Here is a 14,400-nt window from a genome sequence, read left to right as displayed (position 1 = left end):
GTGATGTTGATTTTGATATGATGATGATGATGATGATGAGATTAATGATGATGAGGAAAATGTTGATGGAAATGTTGTTTTTGAGGATGATGATGATGATAATTATTATGATGACGATGGTAATGGTTTTGATTGATGATTATGATGCTATTTTTATATTGTGAGTAAATCTCACATGGGTTCTTAAGGAACCGAATTTACTTTATAATTTTGTTTTATTAATTGTGAAATTGTCCTTGAAGGAAACTGACTTTGTTTTTAAAAATAAATGAGCTTGATCGTCAACGGCTCATGGTAAGTGAAAACAAGTTTTCTGTTAAAAAAATAAATCTTTCAAAAGGACTTTCGATCATGTTATATGGTTGTTGATAGATTATTCTAGTGGGAATATCTATGTCTTTGTTTATATAAATATATCTAGGTGGAAATATATAATTTATGAAGTGCTCTTGTGATGTTGTTGATGATATTTTTATATTTGAATTGTTGTTTAAATAGTCAAACAGGGTTCTTAGCCTTTAATCGGGTGATAGGTTACGGTTATGATTATATTAGTATTTTGTGATTTGATAAGTGTTATGTTGGGAGAGTATTGGAATGTGAGCCTTAGTGGTGATTATTAGATTAGGAGCCTTCGTGGTGGACCGGGAACCAAGCCTTGGCCGGGTGATTGGTTACGGTCAGTTTAGAGCTCTAGTCTGTCAGTCGGTACTTCATGGGGGATGACTAAGTGTTGACGAACCCATGAGTACGCATTTGTTTGGTTACTTATGGGGGATGACTATGTGTTGGGGAACTCATAAGTAAGAGTAGAGAAATGATTGTATGATGTTCTTATATGTTGTCATTTAAATTTCTTGTTTTTAAGTATTTCCTGAACTATGCCTTTTTGCAGGATTTCATTTTGATTTGTTTGATTGCGAATTGTTGCGTTCTTTTAATTATTTGTTCTTTTATGATTTTGAGTGATTTTGAATTATTGTGTTTTTTTTAATTGCTTCTTTTGAATTCTCTTGTTTTTAGGTGATTCCTGAACTAAGTTATCAAGGCAGGAATTACCAATTTTTAATTATATGTGTTGTTAGGATTGTTGAGTTATTATTTTGAGAGTTACTCATACGAGCTTTTTAGCTTACCGGGTTTGTTGTTTACAACCCGGTGCACCAATTCGTGGTGTAGGGGTTAGACCTGCAGGTGATGATCAGAAGGTAGGAGGCAGTGGCCTACGAGCTGGGTTTTTGACGATATACAATTATTTGTATTTTATGGTAGTTGTTTTTAAGCTCATGTAAGCGAAGTAGTTTTTACTAGACTTTTGGAAGTTGATGTAATTAAGGAGATTAAATGTTTAACTCGGTTGATGAGTTTATCGACATTTATATTTCCAGCATTTGTTTTTAGTTTTGGAAATTGTTGAGCAGGATTATGGGATATTAAGATTTTGAGTTTTATTATGCCCAATTTTTTTGAAATTTTATCCTTCGAAAATTGGGATATGACAGTCAGCCTTCAAATCATGTGTTTGTTCAAACACAACGTGGAGCGGGGAAACGAAGGTTCTATGTAGACTGGTTTGATGAATTTTCAAATTGGTTAGAATATAGCATATCTAAAGATGCTGCATTTTGTTTATGCTGCTATTTGTTCAAACCAAATGTTGGTGAGCAAGGAGGAGGTGATTGTTTCAGTGGTATTGGCTTTTCAAGAAGAAAGACAGATTGTATGATCATATAGGGAAGACGCACAATAGTGTCCACAATCAAGCAGTGTGAAAATGTGAAGATTTGATGAATGAAAACCAGCATAATAGGTATGTTATCAATCAGAATGCACATCAATCTTGAGCAGATTATCGAATTCGACTAGAAGCATCAATTGATTTCACTCGCTTTCTCCTAAGACAAGGCCTTGCCTTTCGTGGTCATGACGAATCAGAGAGCTCAAGCAATCAAGGTAACTTTCTTGAGCTTTTACAGTTTCTTGCTGATCATAATGATGAAGTGAGAGCAGTTGCATTGAAGAATGCTCCTGAAAATCTTAAATTGACATCTCCTAGGATTTAAAAAGACATAGTGAATGTTGCTGTTGTTGAAACTACAAATGTTATCATTAAAGATATTGGTGATGCCTTTTTCTCTATTCTAGTTGACGAGTCCAGAGATGTATCTGTAAAGGAGTAGATGACTGTTATTTTTCGTTATGTGGATAAAAATGGCTGTGTGATTGAATCCTTCATAAGCATTGAACATGTTGAGAGTACCACTGCTATGTCACTTAAGAAAGCTATAGATACACTATTTTCTAAACATGGATTAAGCATCACTAGGCTACGTGGTCAAGGTTATGATGGTGCAAGTAATATGAGTGGAGAATTTAATGGTCTGAAGACACTTATTTTGAAGGAGAACTCGAGTGCTTTTTATGTTCATTGTTTTGCACATCAGCTTCAATTAGCTCTTGTCGATGTTGCCAAAAAACATGATATTGTTGGTGCATTGTTGGGGCATCTTCTAAACGTCGGGACATTCTTCGAGCAAAGCAATCTATCAAGGTCATTGAAGCACTTCAAATTGGAGAACTTACAAGTGGACAAGGACTCAATCAAGAAACTGAAATCAAGCGTTCATGTGACACGCGTTGGAGCTCACACTATGGTACTCTTATAAACTTTATTGTCATGTTTTCTTCTACTATTGATGTGTTAGATGAAATATCATCTGACAAAGTGAGTTCTGATCAGAAGCATGAAGCATATATTTCTTTGAAGTTGCTACAATCATTTGATTTTATATTCAGTTTGCATTTGATGAGAATTATACTTGGAGTCACTCATGAGTTGTCTCAAGCTCTAGATGATCAAGACATAGTGAACGCCATGGATTTAGTGAAAGTGTGCAAGAGAAAATTGCAAACCATGAGGGAGAATGGATGGGTTTCTTTGTTGGAAGAAGTTGTTCTCTTTTGTGGAAACGAGAATATCAGTGTTCCAAACATGGATGCTCAATACGTATGTCCAGGAAAATCCAAGCGTAGAGCTCCAGAAATGACAAATATGCATTACTATCACTTTGACTTCTTTTGTGCTGTTATAGATTTCTAACTTCAAGAGCTAGATAACCGATTCAATGAGGCTAGTACTGAACTTCTCCTTTGTTTGGCATGTCTCAGTCCTAATTACTCATTTACAGCCTATAACAAACAAAGTTTGATGCGCCTTGCTGAGCTTTATCCTCAAGATTTTTCTGCATCAAAGTTGCTATTTCTAGAGATTCAATTAGAGACATATATTGATGATATGCGGTCTAATGACAAGTTTCAAGAATTGCAAGGGATTGCTGATCTTGCAAAGAAATTAGTTGAGACAAGAAAGCATAAGACATATCCTTATGTTTATTTGCTGATCACTTTGGCACTTGTACTTCTTGTTGCAACGGCGTCTGTTGAAAGAGCTCTCTCTGCTATGAATATCATAAATAATCGAATTCGCAATCGAATGGGAGACCAATGAATGAATGATAGCTTAGTTATATATCTTGAGAAAGATATATTCAGTTCCATAGACAATGAGTCTATTATTCAGCGATTTCAAAAGATGGCACCTCGTAGAGGACAATTATAGATGTGGAAGCACTCTGCTCAATGCACTTTACATCTCCTATATATTCAGAAGTTCTGTTCTTTTCTTCTTTTTAATTTGGTTACATGAACTTGGAAGTTGGAAGTTAGAAGTTAGAAGTTGAACTCTGTTTCCCTATGTTCTTCTGCTTTGTTGTATGCTATTATTGATTTGGTGGAAATTTGTTCATAGCTGAGTTAGATAGAACTTGCCCCCGTTGAGATATTTTCCTGCGTCCGTCACTGGGCATGTCTATAAAATCTATGCATTTTAGCAAGCACCATTTAGCAAAAAAGTGCATCATTACCTACTCCATTTGCTTTACAATTTAGGCGACACACCGAAAAAATATTTCTCATACAGAATCATAAGTTACTATGTCTATCAGCTTTCTGGCTATGATGCCACTAAAAATTACCAATGACCTTAAGTTTCATCTTACTACTAAGAGGCTACGACCATTTGACAAATCAAGAAACTTACCGCCTCACTAGAGCAAACATGGTATTTTGCGTGCACTTTACAACATAGCCCACTAGTGTCCAATATCACTAAAAACAAATAAAACAAAAAACAAAATGAGTAACCACAAAGGCATAGTCCTCCGTCAGCCATAAGAAAATTGTGACTTATTTCAACAACTATATATAAATTTTTACTTGTTTTTCAGTTCATTTTAGTTTTTCACTAAATCATTTATTTATTGGTCTAGGAATATTGCAAGAGTGAAGGAAACATCCATTTTTGGCATTGGTTTGGAGAATTGGAGATAAGAAGAATGACGGTCCAATGTGGAGCAAAAAGTAAAATCTCAGATTCTGATGAACCACCACATATGGCAGCACTAATGGCGGCTCACCACCACTTTTAATCATATCATGTACTTTTTAGCCATACTCATGGAGGAGCAAAGAGGAGGTATAACTTTCCACTCATTCTATTAATCAATTCACCATCATTCCATCATAACCACATCCGAAACATTGTGGTTCAAAACCAACTCTATCCATTTTCCATCTTTCCCACCACCATCCTAGCTCTTCTTGTTATCCAAAGGTCTATCATTTTCACCCAAAAATATGCTAGGTATTAGTAGGGGTAAATCACCATGTTTCTTCATCATTTCTCTACTTCAATCACACTTCATCTCTTACATGTTTGTCCACTTGACTTTAGTGACCAAAACCCACATTTTCACTCCACCACATTGCTTTATACAATCAGACGAGAGAATCAAAGGGAGAGCTGATTTTGCTTCTTTCTATCTCCCACTTTTCACACATCTTTCTATTTCCTATATATGCATCCATTCATTCACAACACTCAAGATCCACCCATATCCCTATTACACCTTTTCATATTCTTTCACCACCACAAATCTTCCATCTCCACCTCCCAAAATCTAAATCCACAAAACCCAATATACTCCATCTTCTCCATATATCACCACCACCACAACTACCATCTTCCACCACCATAAACTCCATAACCACCACCACTAGTCCATCATTACCACTCAAAATTCGTCAAAGGAGCACCATCTCTTCATCTCCATTTCATTCGTCATCAACAAGAACTCCATCATTCATCCATTCCACCATCAAGAGGGATTCAAGGAGCATTGATTGAGGAAACTTATGGAGGAGCTAACCATCAATTTGTCAAGCTTCAACTAGTTCACTCTTTCCTTAAACTCCTTAATGTTTCTTGATGTATATTAGATTTGGTGTTGATTTGTATTATTATGAGTGAGTAATACTTTGTTGGGGTTAGGGTCGAAAGCCTTAACCAATCTTGTATGGATTGATGCTTGAATATGAGTTTATGCAATTTTAGTTAACATTTCTACATGCTAGTTCAAAAGTTGAATGCATATGCTTAGAATTTACCACTTTGAGTATTTGTGTGTTTGCTATGTCATGATATAATGTTTGGAGCTTGGTAACCTTTAAATGTTAAAGCATGAAAGCACACTAGGTGTGTTGTGTGCTTGTAGGGGTTGTGAATTACAATTACTTAGAGATAAGCTTAGTTGGTTTGCATAATTTCTTCATCTCCAAACTTTATGCACTTAAGGTAATGCACTAGATGCCTAACCGGATTGAAATGCATGACTTAAGTAGTTAAGTACTACACCCGAGAGAGATTGCTTGATACCACAAAACGAGCATGTTCTTTGTCATACCCGAAAGGGATGCAAGGAGATAAATTTGTTGATTAGCTTAGTATCATTCATATTGGCATCATTCATATTTATTTGCATCAATACTTGCAAAAGAGGTTAGTGGTAGACAATTCAAATCCTAACATCATTCATTAGACCACTAGTTTAGTTTAGAGTAACTTAGTTTTCATTTAAACATTCAGTTTAATATAGTTCAACACTTCAAGAAAAAGTGAAAAGATGACTAAGCTCAAATACACATTAGATAATATTTAATTTCTTAAGATCTAATGTAAAATTTGTAGATCTAATTACGAAATTTGTAGATTTTGTTATGTAAATCACTAAGGCTTCACAACACAACATATAATTAAAGATCACATAACAAAGGCATCACAACACAACATATAATTAAAATTACATAACAAAGGCTTCACACACATGCGCACAGACAATTCATACATCTTCTTCTTCTTCTTCTTCTTCTTTTCTTCTCTCTCTCTCTCTCTCTCTCTCTCTCTCTCTCTCTCTATCTCTATCTCTATTTCTTTCGAATACATAAAAAATATAATTTGGTCAAGTCTAACCAGTTTTCATATTATAATCTTCATCATGTTCATCAATAACAATAGTTAACCACAAACAAAATCATAAACCTCTTAATTATATTACATTATACATCGATCGCTAACTCTGCTTTAAACATAGAATTAACTTCACTTGACTTATATATATTTTTTGTGTGTTCCTAATATTTATCTTAGCGTAAGAAATATCAAAGTTGTACATTATTTGAAATTGAATTGGAAATAACAGCCATTGATTTACGATAACAAGACTAAAAAAATAGTATGTTGTTAAGCTTGTCTATCTTATCATATGTTGCATGACTTTGAAGTTTGAAGAAGTTTATGTGTTATGTTTGTTTTGTTTTAAAACAAAGCAAATGGAAACAAGGAACCAACTTGAACAAATATAAGAAAACCAAAATTAGAACAGATCGAAAATTTACTTTTGCTGCAGAAACTAACCAAAATTTAAAAAGACAACCTAAATTCAAAAGTCATACAAAAAAAATTAATTTGTGGAGACAAAGAGAAAAAACAATCATTACAATTAGCTATGAAAAAAATGATTTTTTTGCATTTTCATCAGCAAAGTGATCAATCAATTTTACATAATCAAGTTTTTTTGAAATTCACTCTCAATCGAAATCAAAGATTAGACAATTTATCACTTATCATTGTGGAGTATATTCATATGACTAACACATGCATGCAATGTTAGATGTAAAAACCATAATTCAAAGCTTGGTAACAACGAGACTCACGACCATACAAAGGCAGGTAGTACTATTAAGCTTATCATACTGAAAATTCAAGTGAAAATCACAAGAGCTTTACAATCAAACACAATCTAGGTGTTGAATAAGCCAACATTCATAGATTACATTTCGATTTTAATCTCAATGTCTCATCCAATGAATACTCCATGAAAACATTAATTTGAATACAAAAAAGTTCATCTTGTCAATTCATTGAAAACATTATCTGTACCAAAATCAAACTGCACTACAAGTCAATATAGCTAGTCAAAAACAAAGGAAAATTGTTGATATATATCAAAGGTTTGCAACGATATTTAAGTATGAGTTTCTTATAGTTTGACAATTACTATTTTAAATATTAATTTTTTCATCTCAAACTTTTTGTCGATGAGCCGTGGCCTGGTTGGTTAAGAAGATTAATTAACAATTTTGAGATCATGGGTTCAAACTTCATTGAATTACGTAGGGTGCGTGAGTTATTTAATAAAAGTTTTTTAAAAAAATTATAAATTTAAATTAATGAATCACATCATTCAGAAGAGTAATTACCTCTAAAGTAGTGTAACAACTTAATCCATGCAATTTTCAAGCTATTTTGGACTTTTGGTTATCCACCACAATCGATTCACTTTCTACAAAAAGAATATGAACACTAAGAATATATCACCTATATGAATATCATAGACTATAAAACCCAAGGCAAACAATCATATTACCTTCATAAAGTGCAGTCGAAAAATCTTTATAACTAGCAGACTGCTCAAAAGTATTTGCTTTTTAACAGTTGTATTACAACTTCCAGGTTAACACTTGTAGACATCAGCACAAGAAGTTTTGTTTTCTAGATATCTTTAATTTCAGTTGGAGCATTTGATTGTCATTATGATTGTCCAAATAAACATTGATCATATGATATATAGTAGGACTTAATTGATGCAACCACACCACCAATAGGAATATAAGTAAATACCCGAAACCCACCAGAATCTTGGTTATACATACATGCGTAACCTATAGCTTGTTGCACCAGACAAACACGTTGTTCATGAGTTTTTGCTAAATCCTGATTATAAAACATATACATGGTTCCGTGAGACATTTCTAGAACCAATTCCATAGATATTTTGGTTAGTGTTTGCACATTCTCATCCAATCCAACAACATGAACAACAACTTCTCTGTCTACCCAACCTACAAGAATTGCACTGTAAGGAAAAATATTCTTTCGATTTTTAGATTCTCACCTTTTGATAAAAGCCTTGCTCATCCAATCCAACAATATGAAGATTGGATGTTGTTTGCCTCTTCACCTATATATTCTACCATGGACATACTTCATCATTCTACCACGGACATACGTCATCATTCTTTTTCCAGTTTGACAACCTCTTGCTACTATTGTTGTTGTTCCTTGCACAACAGAAAAGCTTTATAAAAATTGTCTGCAGCTATCGTTCCACTTTTTTGCATAAGATGTCATTTCCTCGCCCACGATATATATATTGCATCTTCTGTAATAAACATCAGGCATGTGGTATCATGAATTTCACATTGAGTTATCACAGACAGACACAGTTTTTTCTTCATACTTCTGAAACTCACAATTTTGGGTTGGAAACTTGTTTTGGCAGTAATCTTCTCTTCATGTTCCTGCAAACAAAAAGGATCAATCACAAACTTTTTATGGAAATAAAATCAGAGATATGTTATTGAGAAGAACAGTGTGAAAATGACACAAATTTCTCGAACGACTTTTCACGTCATATTGTTTTGGCAGTAATCTTCTCTTCATGTTCCTGCAAACAAAAAGGATCAATCACAAACTTTTTATGTAAATAAAATCAGAGATATGTTATTGAGAAGAACATTGTGAAAATGACACAAATTTCTTGAACGACTTTTCACGTCATATTGTCTTAAGCACTGGGGCTCAAAATAAAGCATAAAAGCAACACATCCCCTGACACGTTTTTTCTTTTCAGTTTCCACAATAGAAAAGAAATTTTACATAAGTCATGATGAACTAACACACAATAGAAAGAGGAAAAATGGTGAACCTCTCATTGCATGCCTTGGTGCCTGTTTGAGAGTCTATAATGGCTTATTTAATTTGCAAACAAAAGAAGAACTGCAATTAAGATTTTTATACTCTTGAGGTTGAGACAGTTGAGACATATAAACTTCCTCAGCAAGACATATATTATTTTTAAATGATTAATAGGAACGACTAAGGTTGTACATAAGGTGCATCTATTTTTAAACTGGATGCACCGTGTAGCTATCTTAAATTTATAGAACTGATAGTGGTGGATATGTTTATATGCTTTCGAGCGAACATCATGTCCAAAAGTCGATTAGCTAATTTTTTGTGCATACTTGAACACACTTCATATGTTTCAAAGTCACCACATTTTGTTATGTCATTACTCATCTAAACGTTATAGATGTCACACGTTTTTTTGTTTATGGCTCAAAATACAGATGCAATACACTTATGCATAGTCGAATTGACCAAGTTTTATTGTGTATGATGAAATTCCTTTCTTACTTATGATGAGGCTAAGAAATGACCAAACACTTCAAACCAAACTCAAACATTCCGAATTGAAACGAGGGCTACGTGAAACTCTACTTAACCGACAACATTGAGGTTATGAGTTCAAACCTAACTGACATACGTAAGAATGTGGATGGTTAAGAGATTTTAATAAATTTATTTTAAGAAAATAAAAGGCATAACACTTTTGTCAATCATAATTTCTCGAAGAAGTGTTCACTAATTATATGGGGTACAGTTGTCTTGCATATGCGAAAGAAGGTCACTATGTTATTTCAGTTTTTCCATGAAGGCTGAAACAATGACCGAAACAAGAATACAAGTAATTATAGTTCTTCACATGATTTCTATTGTTCTTAATTTCAAATGTTAAACATCTTACTGAAAAATAGTTTCTTTCTTTCTTCAATTGTGAGAATATTCAGAATAGTACTGAAAAATTTGCTTAACCATAGTTAATTAGTAATAGTTCCATGTTCTGATTGATTTCACCGTCTTACACTTTCTTGAGCTAGGAGAAGGAAGCACTACTATTTCAAGTCGCAAGGCACAATTATTATCAGATCCCACTAGTTTGGATTCCAAGTGCCTCCCCTCAAACTTGGTAAACAAACTTGTTTCTCTTTACTGTTACTCTCCTCAAATGGTAGTCTATAGTGTCTACCTCGGAGCAGCCTGCCCCTAATCGGTTGCAGGTCTCCGATCTCCCTTATCCGTCAACTCTTGTTGTCTACAACCCCCTTAGGAAATGTAGAATAGATACACAAAAGAATCCGTAGCACCGGGGACAAGTGCCCCAGTATCTGGAAGAAGACGCTACTATTAACAGCTGACATGCACGAGTCTAAAAGGCAAACCTATTCTCTGGTTTTTGCTCCCAGCACCATGCTATTTTTTAAGATGTTGGTATAATTATGAAACAGATTGACCCAGACACAAGAGAATAACACACGATCTCTGGCAGAAAAACAACAGTGTTACTTTCTTCACTGGTTGTATCAACTCCTCTTAAATCTAGTGACCATGAACATTTCAAAGTATATGAATGTCGGCTATTTTGCCTGCAGAATAGAAGAAGCTCACATATGAGTTGGCAAAGGAGAATTCACGTAATGCGAAGCTCCAGTACTTTACCAAGATAACAACAAGTCTGCACACAGCACGGTATGCATTATGAAACTTGCTCCAAGGGTTGCATTATGGATGCAAAGCCACTTATTGTACACACAAGAAGATTGCGAACACTGTTAAGTCAAAAATGGGATGCTGATCAGACTGGCTTATGTTTAATATGATACGTTAAATTCTTTCGAATTTAGATACAATTAACAGGGAGAGGTGCAGTCGGTAGAAAGTGGTTTAGCATAATCTTATTAATTAAAATGGCAAAATATCTACATGAAGGAATATCACAAGTATAATATATCTAGAGAACTCTTGAATTAAACAAAACAAAAGAAGATTTATTAGTCTCAGAGATGAATGAAAATCAAAGTATGCCATTTAATTTCTACACATAGTGAGTAACATGGATGTCATATCCTGTAGGAACAAGCCTTTGTACCATTGCAGGACCTAACTTTTATTGAAAATAGGGTGCGAAAACTGCGAAAACTTTCTTGTAAACAGGCTTCTTAAAATCCACAGCCTGCAGAAAAAATAAGAATGAAAGAGTGAATGTTATATGATAGAGCACATACAATATTTATTCAAACAATCTATCTAGAGTTAAAGGCATTAAGGAAAGGAAACAAAAATGTAGAGTAAGGTTAACCCACGAGATCAACTACTTGTTCTGGTGATATCCATGACCACTTGCCAAACTCAGGTTTTCCACTGCCATCACCTAGAAGATTGACTTCTTCATCCTTCCCAGTGAACTTAAAAAGAAACCTGTGAAATTTCGCATACATGTATGTGAGATTTAGCAGAACAACCTTTGTTAACTAATGAAGCGAACTCTCGACATGATGATCGATATACAAAAGCGACTTGCATAAACTGAAAGCATGCTAAATGGTTAAACTTCTATTGATGGTAAAAGCAGACAATGGGTGTTTTTTTGAAGTTAAAACCAGCATCTAATTTTGTTCCCGGGTAATGAATAAACAAGTTGCAGGCTGCACGACATGAAATAAATTGTGAATCCTGTGACTTACCACTTCTGTGCTTGGCCCTTCCAATCTGATCCCCACAGTTTCTGAAGTTTAGCTCTAGCTTCTGGTGGGAAATCATAGGTTAACCAATGAGGTGTCTCTGCAAGAATTTCTGCTGACTGAACTCCTGTCTCTTCTCTTAATTCCCTGATTGCTGCAGTTCTTGGATCTTCACCCTCATCAATGCCACCCTGTGGCATTTGCCAAGAATCAGGTATATCTAACCTTGAAGCAGCAAAAATCTTCTTTGAATCATTGAAGAGGCAGATCCCAGCATTCCTTCTGTAACCTTCAGGTGGAGCTTCCATTGACGAGGATGCTGATGAAGAATATGAGGAGGCACAGCGGACTCTACTATATATAGTTGGTTTTGAGGGAACGAGTGACAGCTGTGTGAACTTAGCTAGTCTAGGAGGACAGCTTGAGGAGGATGGCAATACAATAGCAGGCTTGATGATAATTGATAAAGGGTTTAGGGAAAGCGGGAAACTATGCAAGGAAAATCGGCATATATCCATTCAATTCAGGAGAGGCATCTCATAACACCAAATTAGCACAAGCATTACTGAAAAAAGTGTATCCTTTAAGAAATGGTATTGCCTTATCCTCACCGGCCAGTAATGCTCCCTTATCGGAACAACTTATCCTGCATTTAATATACACAAATGTTACAAACACTATGTTGTTAAGTGTATAGGATTGGAAACTAAGCACAATCCTAATTCAGGCTTGAACACTTCTATTGACTAAGAATAATATCAGGCCTGAAAAATTGATATATAAATAGAAAATATATCAGTCCCAATCCCCTTTTCTCTTGATATTTCTACCACAATCATGGCAGAAGCACCATGTTTCAATTCCCCACACCAAATCCCAGCAACCCTTTTCTTCTATAGCTTTCTTCCATTAAGTTTAGATTTTTTTTCTGGAGAATAGCAACCACATTCTCAGTTCATTTTATCTCTCACTCCCTCTGATCATACTAGAAAATTTGCATGTATCTACAAAAAAAAAAAAAAAAAAAGAGGAACTCAATTCATTTTGAACTCTTGCTTAATAGTCATCTAATTCCCTTCATCACACCAACTTGGATCCATCCCCTTCTGAAACTCCTTCCTCTCAACTCATTTTTCTCTCTTCAAGCTCTCCCCTTTTTGAAGATCAAGTTCTATCTTTCTTGTCTAGGTACCCTCCATATATCAGAATACGAGCTTCTCTACCTGTTATCTCTTCCACATAGCACCGCACAGCAACCATGACCTTGTTTCACTTTCTGATTACACAATAGTCTTCTCTTCTGCATCAGCATTGCTGCATCTCTCTTTTTATATTGGCTGCTCTTCTGCAACAATCACTCTTCTACTTCATATCTTCTTCTTCTATCTTTCCTCCTCACTTAGTTTTCTTCATCAATCCTTGTTCAGCTATTTCAGATATACTTTCTATATTTCTCTTTAAATTCTTATTCCTTCTCTTCTGTTCATACTCTCTGTCTCTTACTTCCACCTTTTCGTTTCTCAGTCAAAGCAAATCTTATCCTTTGGAGTTTGGAGTCTTTGCCTATCGGCTCTTATCTTCTCTTTCCCTCTCTTCACTTTTCTTTCAAATTCAGAGTTCCAAACTTTTTTTGTTCACTTCTTTAATCCTCTCTTTTCTGACGCAGCAATCATTCCTCCGTTTCATCTCTCTTATGGTTGATACACAACTCCATCAATCCCTAAACAACACTCTATCTCAAATTTTTTTTGTTTCACAACACTTCTCCATACGCTTGCAAACTCTCTCCCTTACTTATTTGACAACACCATGCATCATATTCTTCTCTTGCGTTTACTTCATTAAGTCTCTCTTCCTTGTTATTGCTTTTTGCTTGAACTTTATTCAAGTCTATGTCTTTCTAAATGCTTCCCCTCATCTCAGGATCAGGCAACCATCTCCTCGTCTAATCGACATCAACCAGCAGCAGCAGTTCCCCTCCTCCAAGTACAGTCTGTTTATGTTACCTTTTGTTTCAAGCTGACCACTCGTGTACCTAGTGTCAGCTTGCGGGGGTCGTTCTAAGTGTATAGGATTGAAAACTAAGCACAATCCTAGTTCAGGACTGAAAACTAATATCAGCATTCCAGCAATCCTAGATATCATACAAACGCAGCTGGAGCACATAGAAACAGAACAAAGAAATCGTCCCATTATAAGTACATCAACAACATACAATGACAGAGAAAACAATGAATCGCATCAAAGACAAGAATGGGAACCCAAAATAGAGTTGTTACAGAGATATTCGTTTCAACTGATCTCAGCTAAAACAACCCAGAAGACCCAACAAATACATAAGACTATCTCATACCAAAATGATATGATAACCCATACAATCTTAGGAACAAAAGCCAAATGGGGAGCGATGAAACTGACCTTGCTGTGTGAGAATCTTGAAATGAGGAGGATGAGAGAGCTATGGTACAAAATGGAAGTAGCCTTTTCCTTTTGGAGATAGCGTTCGAGTCGGGTGAGAACACGTCAAATGAAAAGAGTGAAGAGTAAAAAGTAAACACTGACAAAATAGAAGTGAAAAAC

At 35.1% G+C, this 14,400-nt stretch overlaps 1 protein-coding gene and 1 pseudogene across 1 annotated transcript; one reads left to right on the top strand and one right to left on the bottom strand.

Annotated features, from left to right (window-relative positions):
• LOC101296817 overlaps positions 1–3,619 on the top strand; it is a 4,060-nt pseudogene extending 441 nt beyond the window's left edge.
• Positions 3,620–11,096: 7,477 nt separating this feature from the next.
• LOC101312769 (nudix hydrolase 26, chloroplastic-like) lies at positions 11,097–14,318 on the bottom strand. The gene is made up of 4 exons (XM_004288511.1): positions 14,239–14,318; positions 11,824–12,466; positions 11,443–11,557; positions 11,097–11,312 (listed from the first exon to the last, which is right to left on the bottom strand). Exons 2-4 carry the CDS (start codon positions 12,336–12,338, stop codon positions 11,247–11,249), a joined length of 696 nt encoding a protein of 231 aa, XP_004288559.1. The 5' UTR covers positions 12,339–12,466; positions 14,239–14,318; the 3' UTR covers positions 11,097–11,246.
• Positions 14,319–14,400: the final 82 nt, after the last annotated feature.

The sequence above is a fragment of the Fragaria vesca genome, linkage group LG1, assembly GCF_000184155.1.
Source record: "Fragaria vesca subsp. vesca linkage group LG1, FraVesHawaii_1.0, whole genome shotgun sequence".
Classification (NCBI taxonomy): domain Eukaryota; kingdom Viridiplantae; phylum Streptophyta; class Magnoliopsida; order Rosales; family Rosaceae; genus Fragaria; species Fragaria vesca.
Note: the sequence above shows the minus strand (reverse complement) of the source record. Positions and strands in the feature narration are given on the sequence as shown.